This window comes from Ranitomeya imitator, chromosome 6, assembly GCF_032444005.1.
Source record: "Ranitomeya imitator isolate aRanImi1 chromosome 6, aRanImi1.pri, whole genome shotgun sequence".
Classification (NCBI taxonomy): Eukaryota; Metazoa; Chordata; class Amphibia; order Anura; family Dendrobatidae; genus Ranitomeya; species Ranitomeya imitator.
Window position 1 is genome coordinate 126,531,499 of NC_091287.1, and position 16,393 is coordinate 126,547,891.

The 16,393-nt window shown below is 41.0% G+C and overlaps 1 protein-coding gene across 1 annotated transcript in view; it reads left to right on the forward strand.

Annotated features, from left to right (window-relative positions):
- The window catches only part of NEK11 (NIMA related kinase 11), a 406,370-nt gene that overhangs the window by 230,596 nt on the left and 159,381 nt on the right, over window positions 1–16,393 (forward strand). The window contains exons 7-9 of the mRNA XM_069730081.1: window positions 10,301–10,450; window positions 10,548–10,626; window positions 12,127–12,215. Coding sequence (XP_069586182.1) covers window positions 10,301–10,450; window positions 10,548–10,626; window positions 12,127–12,215 — 318 coding nt within the window. The remainder of the gene's footprint in view (window positions 1–10,300; window positions 10,451–10,547; window positions 10,627–12,126; window positions 12,216–16,393) is intronic.

Consider the following 16,393-nt stretch of genomic DNA (forward strand, 5'->3'; position numbering starts at 1 on the left):
ACTTATCTAGGTATGTGGTGAGCATTTTGAGTGCCCAAGTGCTTCACAGAAGCTTGACGCAGAGCCGTGAAATTAAAAAATCTTTTTTTTCCCACAAAAATGATTTTTTAGCCCCCATTTTTTTTTTTTTTGCAAGGGTAACAGGAGAAACTGGACCCCAAAAGTTGTTGTCCAATTAGTCTTGAGTACGCTGATGCCCCATATGTGGGGATAAACCACTGTTTGGGTGCATGGCAGAGCTCAGAAGGGAGGGAGCACCATTTGAATTTTTGAGCGCAAAATTGGCTGTCACGTTTGGAGACCCCCTGATGTACCTAAACAGTGGAAACCCCACAATTCTAACTCCAACCCTAATCCCAACACACCCCTAACCCTAATCACAACCTGATCTATAATCCTAATCACAACCCTAACCATAACCCTAATCACAACCCTAACCTCAAAACACCCCTAACCCTAATCCCAACCCTAACCATAACCCTAATCAAAACCCTAAAAGCAACACACTCCTAATCCCAATCTTAACCCTAACCTCAAACCTAACCCTAATCCCAACCCTAATCCCAATATACCCCTAACCCTAATCCCAACCCTAACCTTAACCCTAATCCCAAACCTAACCCTAATCGCAAACCTAACCTTAATGCCAACCCTAACCCTAATACCAACCCTAATGCCAACCCTAATCCAAACCCTAATCCAAACCCTAATCCCAACCCTAACCCTAATCTCAACTCTAACACTAATTTTAGCCCCAATCCTAACCCTAACTTTAGCCCCAACCCTAACTTTAGCCCCAACCCTATCCCTAACTTTAGCCCCAACCCTAACCCTAGCCCTAACTTTAGCCCAACTCAGTTTAGCCCAACTGTAACCCTAATTGGAAAATGGAAATACATACATTATTTTATTTTATTATTTTCTCCTAACTAAGGGGATGATAAAGGGGGGTTGTTTACTATTTTTTTTATTTTGATCACTGTGATAGGATCTATCACAGTGACCAAAATGAAACAAGAGGAAGAATCTTCCTCTGCCGGCCGGGTAGATGACGGTGGGCCACCGGAGGAAGAAGCCAGCGGCCAGGAGGGGATGCAGGAGGACCCAGGGACACCGGTAAGTATGACAGGGTCCCCGATCCCCCTATTTCTCTGTCCTCTGATGTGCGATCACATCAGAGGACATAGGATGACAGATCGCATTTTTTTGCGGTCGCCGGTAAACGGTCAATTACCAGCGATCGCAAAACAGGGGTCGGTAAAAACCAATCATGTTCTTTGTGGTCCCAGCTACCCCCGGCAGCCGAGACCCCAAAGATGTGCCGGGTGCCGGACGGCGGGCACACTGCGCATACGCCCGCCATTTTTTTGCCGGAAGAAGATGGCGATGCCCATGGGGACACGGGTAAGTATCGGGGGCGATCAGGGACCCCATTTCTCTGTCATCTGATCTGCGATCACATCAGAGGACAGAGAAATTAAATGGGGAATTGCGGTGGCTTTTTTTTGCGGCCGCCGGTAAACGGTTAATCACCGGCGAATGCAACCCTGGGGTTGGTAAAAAACTACCCAAATCATGTTGTCTTTGGTCTCGACTACTCCCTGCAACCGAGACCCCAGAGAAAATCCGACTCTGGGGGGGCGCTATACACTTTTTCCGTTAACGGCGCTGTGGTTTAAGTACCCTTAACTACCGCCATTAAAAGGCATATCGGCGGTCATTAAGGGGTTAAGAAGGGGTTGTCCTAGTAGTGGACAACCCTTTTAAGGGTTGATGTTCTGCAGTTCTTGTTTACGCTCTAGTATATCAGTTATCTTTTTCTTTATTGTGGACTATAGTTAATTTAATTACACCATTGCTACAACTTTATGTTATAAAAAGCACTTCCTAACACATGCAAAATGGTATAAAAAAGAAGGACTCAAAGCATTGATGTATCTTGAAGCTTGTGGTCCCCAATGCATAATCAACAGTGCCCAATCTATCATAGGTCTTTTATTGTATGGTCTAGTCATATGGACCACCGTGACCTTCTAGTCCTTCTGGGTGTGACTGCAACCACTATAGTTGCACCATTGACCCAAAGCATTTCATATTAACCGTTAGCCTACATAGCTTTTTGCTGTCTGGAAGGATTTTACATTACTTCCAATGCTTGATTATTACAGAGATATTTAGGTCACTATCCTGCACAGTAATGTTGTAAATGGCACTAGGCTTGCTCATTATAAGCTCAAAGGACAAATTGACAGTCAGTTTTTTCTGCATATCCTACTAAACACAGGTACAAAAGCTTTGGTTTATTATGAAGCAAGCTATGTGTGTAACATTAAATAACTCAAAGGAATCCTCAAAGAATATTGTACCAGCAGGAGAGCTAGCATGGACACAACAGGGGTCTATGACTTGATTACTGCCCAGTGGTAGTAGTCATTTGATATTGATTGACTCTTTTGCAGGCTCAGTACCTTTTAGGACACCACTATTAACTAGTATCTGTGTTCACCCCCACATACATGAAGGTATTTTTAAGATAGCGACCTTCTGAATTTAAACTCCACAATCTATTGTTATGATAGAGAAGCAACTCACTCAGGAAAATAGGTAAGACACTAAAAACTGCAACTGACCCTGCTGGTTCCTGTATACACTAGAGATCCTGACCCCACAGATCCTACTGGTTCCAGCGTGAGCTGAGATAGCTCTAACCAAAGGCTAGACAATAGAAACTTAGACATATGCTGCCTGAAATGCCATAGAGCACTTCATGATCCTCTTAAAGAACCGGAGGGCAGAGTAGAATGCAAATTACATCAAGCAGGGAAAGTGTGCCTAAATAGAAAGAGATCCCAGTGTGAGTAAAGCAAACCGTGAAATGCAAAATAAAGGATTAAGTACATACTGTTAGAGAAATTGTCACCTACTTCCTAAAAAGAAACAGAAGATCAGTGCAGAATAAAGAACACAAACAGCAGAGAGATAAACCCTAGCTGGTCTTTTACTGACTGTCTTAAACTGCAGCAGTATCCAAATGAGACTATCACCAACAGGAAATACCATCAGGGTGAAAATATATAAAGCTGTACCTGAAATGTGAGGTAGCAACAAAAAATAAGACAATACACCTTTATAAATATAAAGAGCGTAAATATAAATAAATGGGATCTTTAACCCAAATTGATCAGATGCAAATTGTGGCAATCAAACTTAATATTTATGCAAATGACCGTTGGTTAGGTTGCTGAGCTACGTTGATTCTATACAAGAATCAATTTAAAGCAAGAGTCAAAAATAGATTACAAGAAACAAACCTTAAGCACAAGTGCAATATTTAAGCATAATATAGAAGATAAGAGTTAGAAGGCTGACAACTCCATAATTAAATATTATTGCATGTTGTAAGTTCTGTATGCGGCATGGTACATTGGGAAGGAACCCCACGCATATAGCCACCAGAAGCGTGGCTTTCTCAAGTGAGATGGTGAATAAACTAGTCAAGGTTCGTTTTATATATATAGGCAATAATAGCAAATTTATAATTAGCATATGGAGATGGCGAGTCCATGTGTAAGACTTTATCAAGATCATCATAAATGAGCCCCAGAGCAGAGAAAAAAGCATGAACTGAGGAAAACACTGGAGATTCATCAGTTAGAGCAAATGCTCAAGCTGGAGGATTTCCATGGGGCAACGACAGAAAAATACCCACGTGTTGATTCTCTCTTCTGAATGAGGCAGGAAGGAGACGAAAATAGAACTTACATGAAGAAAGAAAGATGGAAAAATTATTTTGATCCCAATTCTAAACAATCGGTTAATTTACCTTAGTCCCAGAAGACTGTTTTGGGTGGAGTAGAACCTGCTTTGCAGTGGAGAATGCATACTGTTGTTGCCGCTTAATGTCTGCCATCTCGAAAGACGAGGACTGCAATTGCGCAGTCAGGTCATCCACAGCATCCATGATGGCTTCTCAGCACACAAAAAATAGAGTAGGCTAGTGCTAATGTTATGATAGTGAAGCAATTCATTTGAGAAAATAGGTAATATGCTAAAAACTGCAACTGACCCTTCCGATTCCTGTACAGTCTAGAGAACCAGACCCCGCAGGTCCTAGTGGATCCTGTGTGAGATGAGATAACCCTAACCACAGACTAGACAATGGCAACTCAGACCTATGCTGCCTGAGAGGCCATCGACCAAATTACTTGTAGAAGAGAATGTGTGCTTAAATAGAAAGAGATCCCAGTGTAAGTAAAATAAACCACAAAATACAAAATAAAGGATTAAGTGCATACTGTTAGAGAATTTGCCTCAAGAGATCCAAGTGTAAGTAAAATAAACCACAAAATACAAAATAAAGGATTAAGTGCATACTGTTAGAGAATTTGCCTCCTACTTCCTAAAAAGAAACAGAAGATAAGTGCAGGGTAAAGAACATAAACAGCAGAGAGATAAACCATAGCTGGTCTTTCACTGACTGGCTTAAATTACAGCAGTATGGCTGGATATCCAATTTAATCTGTCACCAGCATGAAATACCAGCAGGGGGAAAGTATATAAAGCTGCACCTGAAAGTTGATAGTGCAGACAAATGAGTAAATGAAAACACCTGTTACTCTAAAAAGACGGAATCAAATACCCAGACGAAAGGTGTATCTTCTGTGGATCGATGGACAGAGAAGCCGACCACAAAGCACAGGCTCAAGGGATGGAGCCAGAAGCAAACATCTATATTGGCCAAAATTGTTCTTCAAGTTGCAAAACTATTATTCAGTGTTTATTGTTGTTCAAAGTAATACAAATTTAATGTATATACTTTATCAGTCAATTCTGTTACGAATGTGCTATTTCAGTCCAACTCTTCTAGGTTCAGTACCTCTACTCTTACTTTCGTCCTAACGCAGGCTGTGTCATTGATTAGCTTGATGGGGCTGGCTTTATAGCTCAGTACAGTGACTCAGCCAGGCCCCTTCTCTAAACACTGTGAAATGGTGTGAAAAGAAAAAGGGAGAAAACATGGGACAATAACGTTAAGATGGTTTTGTAACCCCAGGCTAGTGTAAACCTACCAGAGAACTGCTCTCCTTAGGAGGAGCAGGGAACACGCACAACACTTGTTGTCAGTGTATGATGTAGATCTGAGTGCATGTGAAATCCGCTGCAGCAGTCGCTTGGGAGTGCTTGTAAGATGTGGGCATCCACTCAAAATATTAGGATAAAGTCTGCATGAAAATGCAGAGCCTTGGGTGCTACTTGTTGAGGAAGTCCGGATGGAATGAACAATGGATCCAACAGAATGTTGAATAAGTGAGTGTTTTATTGTTATAGCTACTCTTAAAGGGAACCTGTCACCCCGTTTTTTCAGATTGAGATAAAAATACTGTTAAATAGGGCCTGCGCTGTGCGTTACAATAGTGTATGTAGTGTACCCTGATTCCCCACCTATGCTGCGAATTACATTACCAAAGTCGCCGTTTTCGCCTGTCAATCAGGCTGGTCAGGTCAGGTGGGCATGGTGACATCGCTCTTTTCTTTTGTTTGCATCTCGGCTTCAGGAAAATGGCTGCCGCGATCTCCATCTGCGCACCCGTGGCATCCCGTGGCCATTTTCCTGAAGCCCCGTGCAGCAGAGCACTCCATCTGCGCACGCGCGGCCCCAGGAAGATGGCCGCCCCCACCGATGACAGGGGTAATAGCACAGATCGCGCGCTGTTTCTTCACGTGCGCGCAGTGGATTCGTCACTTGGACATGCGCACACCACTACGCCACCAACAGAAAGCTGGGGAAGAAAAGAGCGATGTCACCACGCCCACCTGACCTGACCAGCCTGATTGACAGGCGAAAACGGCGACTTTGGTAATGTATTTCGCAGCATAGGTGGGGAATCAGGGTACACTACATACACTATTGTAACGCACAGCGCAGGCCCTATTTAACAGTATTTTTATCTCAATCTGAAAAAAGGTGGTGACAGGTTCCCTTTAAGTAAAAAAAAACCCAAAAGGTAACAAATAATAGGTGAAGAGTCCATGCAATATATTTCAGAGTCGCATTGGCTACATAATCTCAATATATACTTAACTTGAAATGTCTTCACATCCTGTTCCATCCAGATGTGTTCGGATCCTAGAATTACAAGCGGCGGAAGTTCACCGACCTCCATATTGGGACACCCAAGTGATGGGTGTCTCAATATGGGAACTGCTGGTGGTACCAGCCTCTCGCGCGGTACCATCGGCAGAACACTGTCGCACCACATATAAATATATATATGTATATATATATACCATAATGAGGGACATACAGTTAGGTCCATATATATTTGGACAGAAACAACATTTTTCTAACTTTGGTTATAGACATTGCCACAATTAATTTTAAACAAAACAATTAAGATGCAGTTGAAGTTCAGACTTTCAGCTTTCATTTGAGAGTATCCTCATTAAAATTGGATGAAGGGTTTAGGAGTTTCAGTTCCTTAACATGTGCCACCCTGTTTTTAAAGGGACCAAAAGTAATTGGACAATTGACTCCAAGGCTATTTCATGGACAGGTGTGGGCATTCCCTTCGTTATGTCATTCTCAATTAAGCAGATAAAAGGCCTGGAGTTGATTTGAGGTGTGGTGCTTGCATTTGGAAGGTTTTGCTGTGAAGTAAACATACGGTCAAAGGAGCTCTCCATGCAGGTGAAACAAGACATCCTTAAGCTGCGAAAACAGAAAAAACCCATCCGAGAAATTGCTACAATATTAGGAGTGGCAAAATCTACAGTTTGGTAAATCCTGAGAAAGAAAGAAAGCATTGGTGAACTAATCAATGCAAAAAGACCTGGGCGCCCACGGAAGACAACAGTGGTGGATGATCGCAGAATAATCTCCATGGTGAAGAGAAACCCCTTCACAACAGCCAACCAAGTGAACAACACTCTCCAGGAGGTAGGCATATCAATATCCAAATCTACCATAAAGAGAAGACTGCATGAAAGTAAATACAGAGGGTTCACTGCACGGTGCAAGCCACTCATAAGCATCAAGAATAAAAAGGCTAGACTGGACTTTGCTGAAAAACATCTAAAAAAGCCAGCACAGCTCTGGAAGAACATTCTTTGGACAGATGAAACCAAAATCAACCTCTACCAGAATGATGGAAAGAGAAAAGTATGGCGAAGGCGTGGTACAGCTCATGATCCAAAGCATACCGCATCATATGTAAAACACGGCGGAGGCAGTGTGATGGCTTGGGCATGCATGGCTGCCAGTGGCACTGGGTCACCAGTATTTATTGATGATGTGACACAGGACAGAAGCAGCCGAATGAATTCTGAGATATTCAGAGCCATACTGTGTGCTCAGATCCAGCCTAATGCAGCCAAACTGATTGTCGTCGTTTCATACTACAGATGGACAATGACCCAAAACATAAAGCCAAAGCAACCCAGGAGTTTATTAAAGCAAGAAGTGAATATTCTTGAATGGCCAAGTCTGTCACCTGATCTCAACCCAATTGAGCATGCATTTCACTTGTTAAAGACTAAACTTCAGACAGAAAGGCCCACAAACAGCAACTGAAAACTACCGCTGTGCAGGCCTGGCAGAGCATCAAAAAGGAGGAAACACAGCGTCTGGTGATGTCCATGAGTTCAAGACTTCAGGCAGTCATTGCCAACAAAGGGTTTTCAACCAAGTACTAAAAATGAACATTTTATTTAAAATTATTGAATCTGTCCAATTACTTTTGGTCCCTTTAAAAACAGGGTGACACATGTTAAGGAGCTGAAACTCCTAAACCCTTCATCCAATTTTAATGTGGATACCCTCAAATGAAAGCTGAAAGTCTGAACTTCAACTGCATCTGAATTGTTTGGTTTAAAATTCATTGTGGTAATGTCTATAACCAAAATTAGAAAAATGTTGTCTCTGTCCAAATATATATGGACCTAACTGTATACACTAGGATGGAAGACATACAGTGCCTTGCGAAAGTATTTGGCTCCCTGGAACTTTTCAACCTTTTCCCACATATCATGCTTCAAACATAAAGATACCAAATGTCAATTTTTGGTGAAGAATCAACAACAAGTGGAACACAATTGTGAAGTTGAACGAAATTTATTGGTTATTTTAAGTTTTTGTGGAAATTCAAAAACTGAAAATTGGGGCGTGCAATATTATTCGGCCGCTTTAACTTAACACTTTGTTGCGCCACCTTTTGCTTCGATTACAGCTGCAAGTTGCAAGTTTTGTACATCGAGAAACTGAAATTCTTGCCCATTCTTCCTTGACAAACAGCTCAAGCTCAGTGAGGTTTGATGGAGATCGTTTGTAAACAGCAGTTTTCAGCTCTTTCCACAGATTCTCGATTGGATTGAGATCTGGACTTTAACTTGGCCATTCCAACACCTGGATACGTTTATTTGTGAACCATTCCATTGTAGATTTTGCTTTATGCTTGGGATCATTGTCTTGTTGGAAGACAAATCTCCGTCCCAGTCTCGGGTCAGAGGGGCCTGATATATACCCTTCTTATCCCGGTATTAAATAACATTTCTTGAGTTGTGGTTATTATACGGCTACTTAATCAGGCATCTTGTTGCATTGAAATGCGTTGCTTGGACTCTTGCCTGTTCATGCCTTTTTGTTGGCACCATTTTGTTGGATCCCATTTCATATCAGTTGGATTCACTTTTCAGTCCATCTAGATTTCCTCAATCAGTAGTGCCCAAGGCTCAGTATTTTCCTCCTTCTCCAAGCAGACAGTCCCATTTAAGTTCCTGGCAGACACAGCTTGGGCCAGGGCAAATGGAGAAATGAGAGTCAGAAATGGCACAATCCAAGCACATCTGATACGCAAAATATATTAGTAACTTCATCTTTTGTTTAAATTTCATATTCAATTAACAGTATTTTTGTGCCACAGGACAACCCCTTTACACTTCTTATTGCCTATACTATAAAATCTTGTGCCTCTCTAAAACTATGCATTTAATTGATTACAAGCTAATGTCCCAAATTAAATCTGATAACTTAAAGGGAACTTTTCTGGTCCTGGACTGCTACTATAGCCCACATTAGTCCGAATGTTTTATTATCCAGAATTATTGTGAATATTCAGAGCTACAAATAGGCTAAGAGGAATTATATACTGCGCTATACCACTTGGATTTCACAATAAAACCATAGCTTTTATACTATGTAAGTCCCTCTGCTAGAGCTGTCTGTCTAGTCTGTGGCTACACAGCAAGCTGTGATGCATTGTGTGTTCCAACACCAGCATGAACTTTTTAAGGTTTTTGTGCTACAACAGCTCTTCAATGGGATTGCACCAGATGGTCCATCCTATGAATCATTGAACCTTGGTTAGCCATGATCATATTGCTTGTTTACCGGTTGTCCTTCCTTCGACTGTTTTCTTGTACTACTCACTGAAAACTAGGAATACCCCAGAAGACTTATTATTTTTGAGATGTTCTCAACCAGTCATCTAGCCATCACAATTTGGCCTTTGTCATGTTACTCGAATGATTATACATTTTTATTTCTTCCACAACTACCATCATATTGATTAAAACTTCCTAATAACCCCGATAAAGCAGATATTATTTATTTACTCACATTGTAGAATAATTTAAATCAGGAGAGAAAAGGCACATGCTATGTACACAGAGATCACCATGGATTAAGAAAAAATTGTTTTTATTAAAAACAATCAAACCCGTGTCACGCTAATGCAGCAAAAAATCTTGGTTCTTTGCTAACAATGCATTAGTCCAGGATTTGGGTCCATACTCACTGTGTACCTTTGGGACATACTTCGTTGTGTACTGTTTATATCAGGACTATATCTGTGTACCCTGTGCATTAGGACTATGTGACATCTTCAGTGCCATCCAGGCATGGAAATATCTAATCTCTTTTGTTCCTGCAACTGATGGCGGATTAAATGGCATTCATCTTTACTGTTTCTTTACATGGTTGCTTGCTAGGCAGGGCTTAGCCTTATTTTGGACAATTGTTATTTTGGTAATTGTTTGACTTTTTAAATGTTTTTAATCTTCTTTGTTGTGTGTTCCAATGAAATATTTTTATTAGTTCATGGTGATCCCTGTGTACATAACATGTGTCTTTTCTCTCCCGCTTTGATTGCTTTTTACATGTTACGGGATGATCCCATTCACTGGGTGGTGCCCTCTTTGCACAAATTTGTACAATGATTTTATAATAATTTGTAACTCGTAAAAGATGTTCTTACGCATATGTAACATCTGTTGAAAGTTATAGCTCACTTTCTGTGTTTTATAGGTCTGTGGGATGCATTCTTCATGAAATGTGCTGCTTGGAACACGCTTTCACCGGCTACAGTTTCTTAGCGGTTGTCCTGAAAATTGTAGAAGGCCCAACACCGACTTTACCTGACCGTTACTCTAGTGACCTTAATTTACTGATGAATAGGTATGGTGAATCTTAGATATTTTAGCTACTGTAGTACTGATCTCTTTCTTTTTGATATGTGCTTTCTATAGCTGCATTTGCACATTTCATATTTCAGGTTGCTGAGTAAAGACCCCTCTCATCGCCCAGGAGCTGGAGAAATTCTGCAAGTTCCATATATAGCAGAACAGCTGCAGGTACACTTATATGCCCAAATATATTTCATGTTTTGTATGCAGCAGTGCCAAAACCCAACATTACAACAGTTTGAAGAATTGCAATTCGTGATAGTCGTCATGTGACTGAAAGCATACAATTTATATGTGTCTAGCTTCCCAAAGCAAAGATAAATCCCAACACTCTTTTAGGATGTAAAGTTAGTTGACCCGTGGCCACAAGTGTACAAATTGTGGTCACACAACGAGTGCTTGAACTGCAATTCGTCTGTATTTCATTGAAGTGTGCCTGTTCGCATAATGTTTACCGGCATTGTATTAGACTCAGCCTGTGAAAGGGTCTAGCGGTAGGATTGTAGTTATGCAATAAAAAGGAAATCTGGCACTCCCAAAATTGAAATTTAGAAAAATAAATTTAATTGTACGGTGCACTGTGGTGCAGAATTACGTGACATTTCGGTCTACATGACCTTTTTCAAATATGCACCAAGAGCTTATATGACCTCCAGAGTAAATGGAGATATGTTGCACTATGTGGAATGCGACTGTCATAGCTCGGGTAAAAGCGCTTCATAGGATCTGGTGGTCATAAGCTCTTGGTGCATGTTTGAAAAAGGTTGTATTGTCCGAAACGTCATGTAGCTCTGTACTACAATAGACCATGTAAATAAATACATTTTTCTAAATCTCAACTTTGGGCGTGCCCGGATTTCCTTACTATTGTATTACTACGGAGTTTAATCATATTCGAGCACCCGGAAGCCTTAGGAGTGCCATATTTCCTTATCCATACTAAGAATGCAGTTATGTGGGCGATTGTTAGACCCCCAGGTGTGATGATAATGATGGCTATCAGAGGGGATGTTGGGTGCACATACTCTTCGAAGCCTCTGTCAAATCTAAGGGTTCTCACTGATCCTCGCAGATTTAATAGTTTCATTAAAAAATCTAAAAGATACACTGTGTATTGCTTTTTTCTTTTTAAATATTATCACTTTTAATTTTTATACACTTTCCCGGTGGCAGCCATGGTAAATATACATGCTTTATTGCATTGTCTGTATACACAGTACAGTAGGATGATTGTGCTTTATACTAGATGCAATGAATAGGAGTTAACTGAAATAGCATAGATTAGTACAGCCTAAAGAAAGTACGGTAAGTAACAGCAGAGAGGCACACCGATCTTTCTGTGCATATTGTGGTGCTATCCATCTTCTTTAGACCTCCAGCAATACAGTAGAAATATTATTAACTTTACCACCCGCTAGTGATAATGAGACAACTCTGCTCATTTTGTCCCAGGCTACACTGCATATCTGTCAAACGAGCTCCAGAAAACAAGAAGTGCTGGTCCATTGTGGACTCTGTTTGTGAGCATCATAAATTTAGGAATATTTTCGGGTTTTTTTTAATACACATATTAAATACGCAGCCCTAGAGATGTTCATAGTAACAACAGGGTCTAAATAATAGATGATTTTCAGGTTATTTATTCTCTCTAATATGCTTTGCTTTTAGAAAGTAAAATTAAGGCTGTATGGTTCAGTTCTGCAAGATGACAAAACTATAATCTGCCAAAAAGAAGCCGACCAAATTAGAAATGCTGTGTAAGTACAAGCTGGATGACATTGTTTTGTTTTCTTTTTTTCACATTAGATAGAAAATTAGGAAATAGAAATTCTGACAACATCAAGTTGAGGTCAGAACAAAGTATGTTATCAGTATTCGCACAGTATCTAGGCAATGAGTATATACAGGTCCTTCTCAAAAAATTAACATATAGTGTTAAATTTCATTATTTACCATAATGTAATGATTACAATTAAACTTTCATATATTATAGATTCATTATCCACCAACTGAAATTTGTCAGGTCTTTTATTGTTTTAATACTGATGATTTTGGCATACAACTCCTGATAACCCAAAAAACCTGTCTCAATAAATTAGCATATTTCACCCATCCAATCAAATAAAAGTGTTTTTTAATAACAAACAAAAAAAACCAACAAATAATAATGTTCAGTTATGCACTCAATACTTGGTCGGGAATCCTTTGGCAGAAATGACTGCTTCAATGCGGCGTGGCATGGAGGCAATCAGCCTGTGACTGCTGAGATGTTATGGAGACCCAGGATGCTTCAATAGCGGCCTTAAGCTCATCCAGAGTGTTGGGTCTTGCGTCTCTCAACTTTCTCTTCACAATATCCCACAGATTCTCTATGGGGTTCAGGTCAGGAGAGTTGGCAGGCCAATTGAGCACAGTAATACCATGGTCAGTAAACCATTTACCAGTGGTTTTGGCACTGTGAGCAGGTGCCAGGTCGTGCTGAAAAATGAAATCTTCATCTCCATAAAGCATTTCAGCCGATGGAAGCATGAAGTGCTCCAAAATCTCCTGATAGCTAGCTGCATTGACCCTGCCCTTGATGAAACACAGTGGACCAACACCAGCAGCTGACATGGCACCCCACACCATCACAGACTGTGGGTACTTGACACTGGACTTCAGGCATTTTGGCATTTCCTTCTCCCCAGTCTTCCTCCAGACTCTGGCACCTTGATTTCCGAATGACATGCAAAATTTGCTTTCATCAGAAAAAAGTACTTGGGACCACTTAGCAACAGTCCAATGCTGCTTCTCTGTAGCTCAAAAGTGGCTTTACCTGGGGAATGCGGCACCTGTAGCCCATTTCCTGCACACGCCTGTGCACGGTGGCTCTGGATGTTTCCACACCAGACTCAGTCCACTGCTTCCTCAGGTTCCCCAAGGTCTGGAATCGGTCCTTCTCCACAATCTTCCTCAGGGTCCGGTCTCCTCTTCTCGTTGTACAGCGTTTTCTGCCACATTGTTTCCTTCCAACAGACTTACCATTGAGGTGCCTTGATACAGCACTCTGGGAACAGCCTATTTGTTGAGAAATTTCTTTCTGGGTCTTACCCTCTTGCTTGAGGGTGTCAATGATGGCCTTCTTGACATCTGTCAGGTCGCTAGTCTTACCCATGATGGGGGTTTTGAGTAATGAACCAGGCAGGGAGTTTATAAAAGCCTCAGGTATCTTTTGCATGTGTTTAGAGTTAATTAGTTGATTCAGAAGATTAGGGTAATAGGTCGTTTAGAGAACCTTTTCTTGATATGCTAATTTATTGAGACAGGTTTTTTGGGTTATCAGGAGTTGTATGCCAAAATCATCAGTATTAAAACAATAAAAGACCTGACAAATTTCAGTTGGTGGATAATGAATCTATAATATATGAAAGTTTAATTGTAATCATTACATTATGGTAAATAATGAAATTTAACACTATATGCTAATTTTTTGAGAAGGACCTGTATGTCATACATACTGAGATGCTCCTCCTGATCAACTGAAGCACCTTATGTCACTCTTGCATTTCTAAAGGTACTGTCACACTAAACGACTTACCATCGATCACGACCAGCGATACGACCTGGCTGTGATCGTTGGTAAGTTGTTGTGTGGTCGCTGGGGAGCTGTCACACAGACAGCTCTCTCCAGTGACCAACGATCAGGGGAACGACTTCGGCATCGTTGAAACTGTCTTCAACCATGCCGAAGTCCCCGGGTAAGCAGGGTAAACATCGGGTTACTAAGTGCAGGGCCGCGCTTAGTAACCCGATATTTACCCTGGTTACCATTGTAAAAGTTAAAAAAACAACACACTACATACTCACATTCCGATGTCTGTCACGTGCCCCACCGTCAGCTTCCCTGACACCAAATTGGTGAGACCATTTGATTTATTATTATGCCTTACCCAAAGGAGGGACTGTATTGTTACTCATTTGTGCTGAAGAAAGCTGTTGAATTGAAAAGTTAATGAAGGACAATAAACTTTATTTTGTTCTTGATATTAAAACCCTGTGCCTGTGCATGTCCAAGCGACTACCAGAGAGCTGAAACCCCCACACCTTTTTCTAATGGATTCATAGATTTCAATGGGTGAATTTGATCTCCAAATTGGATCTTCCTGATTGGATTTTTTTCTATTAAAATATCTTACAATTTTTCTTAATTTCATGTGTACTATTGATTTATGCAAAAATTAAAAAGAGGGTTATTCATTAAAACTTGCATTTTATTTACATTTCCTTAATATATTTACAGAGAAGTGGGTCAGAATACAGTTGGATAAAATTGCAGTGCCCTGGTTGTTGCTTTAAATACACAGATTTATATTGCTGCTAGCACTTTTCTAAGCACTCGATGAGATGGATTCACAAAGCCACAGGTCAGCCTGGACAAATAGACTCATGGCATAAGCACAGCAGCGGAAGACATGTGGAATAGTAAGGACCCACACAGCACACTATCCTGGACGGCAGACAAACAAGCAAGGGGGAACATGAAGAACACAGAAATGAGTGGACATCTGAAAAGGAAAATTGCCTGTCTGATGCAGCAGACAGATGTAGATGACAGAATCAACAGAAAATTGTTGCTTATTATGAATAGACTATTAACAGTTTGCAATGCTTACGGCAAATGATGTATTAACCAAAAGGTCACAGAAGTGGCAGATGCAAGTTATAGAATCCACATCTTTGCAATATAATACTCTAATAACAGTTTGTGATGCTTATAACAAACGATGTGGGTTAGTTATCCAGCAGGTCACAGAAGCAGCAAATGCAAATAGAAAAAAATCATAGGAGTTTGAGGAGATGATGGCAACAGAAGACACTGGTTGATGGCAATCTCCAAACAAATGGCATATGAACTCATTATAGTTTCAATACTCAGGCACAAAATGTGTCTAAGGCCTCTTTCACACATCTGTGTCTCTGGTACGTGTGGTGACAGTTTTCACGTACTGGAGACACTGACACACGTAGACCCTTTCAAATGACTGGGTCTGTGCACATGGCAGTGTGTTTCCACGGACTGTGTGACCATGTACCCCCCACGTAGACAAGTCCGTTTTTACTGTCAGCATGGGCCGCAAAACTTCCCCCACATGTGCATGCGGAGAACACACATGGATGTCATCCGTATGACACACGTTGGTGCTGGGGAAAAGCACTACAGTAAGCGCTGTTCCCCGGTGGCGGGTGCTGAAGACGGCTCTTATCATTCACTCCCATCAACCTACAGCTGCTGCCGCTAATAACAGTTGAGAAAAATGAATGAAGCATTCTCTGTTGTAATCATGAGGTGCAGGCTGAACCTGGACTAAGTCCAGAAGTCATACAGGTGAGAGAAGCTGCTGCCCTCAAAAAAATGTTTTATGTGATTCAGTTTGCAAGTAAAAAAGTTTAAAGTTTATTGAACATTCACCACAGGAAAATATCATCACAATGATGATTGTGATATTTTCCTGTGGTGAATGTTCAATAAACTTTAAACTTTTTTACTTGCAAACTGCATCACATAAAACCTTGTTTTGAGTGAGGCTAATAACAGTGACAGCAGGAGCGGATGATCGGGGTATTCCTCACCCACCACTTGAGATATAACTAAATAAATGAATGAAAAACCCAGGGTGGGTTCCCCCATATTTTCTATAACCAGCCAGGCAAAACTCACAGCTGGGGGCTGCAACCCTCAGCTCTCAGCTTCAGCAAGGTTGGTTATCGAGAATAAAGGGTTCCCCATGCTGGTTTTTTTAAGTTATTGAAATAAATAATTTAAAAAAAACGGCTTGGGTTCCCATCCATTTTTGACAGCCAACCTTGTTAAAGCTGACAGCTGGTGCTGGTATTCTCAGGCTGGTAAGGGTCCATTGATCCAGGCCTCCAGCCTAAAAATAGCAGCCCGCAGCTA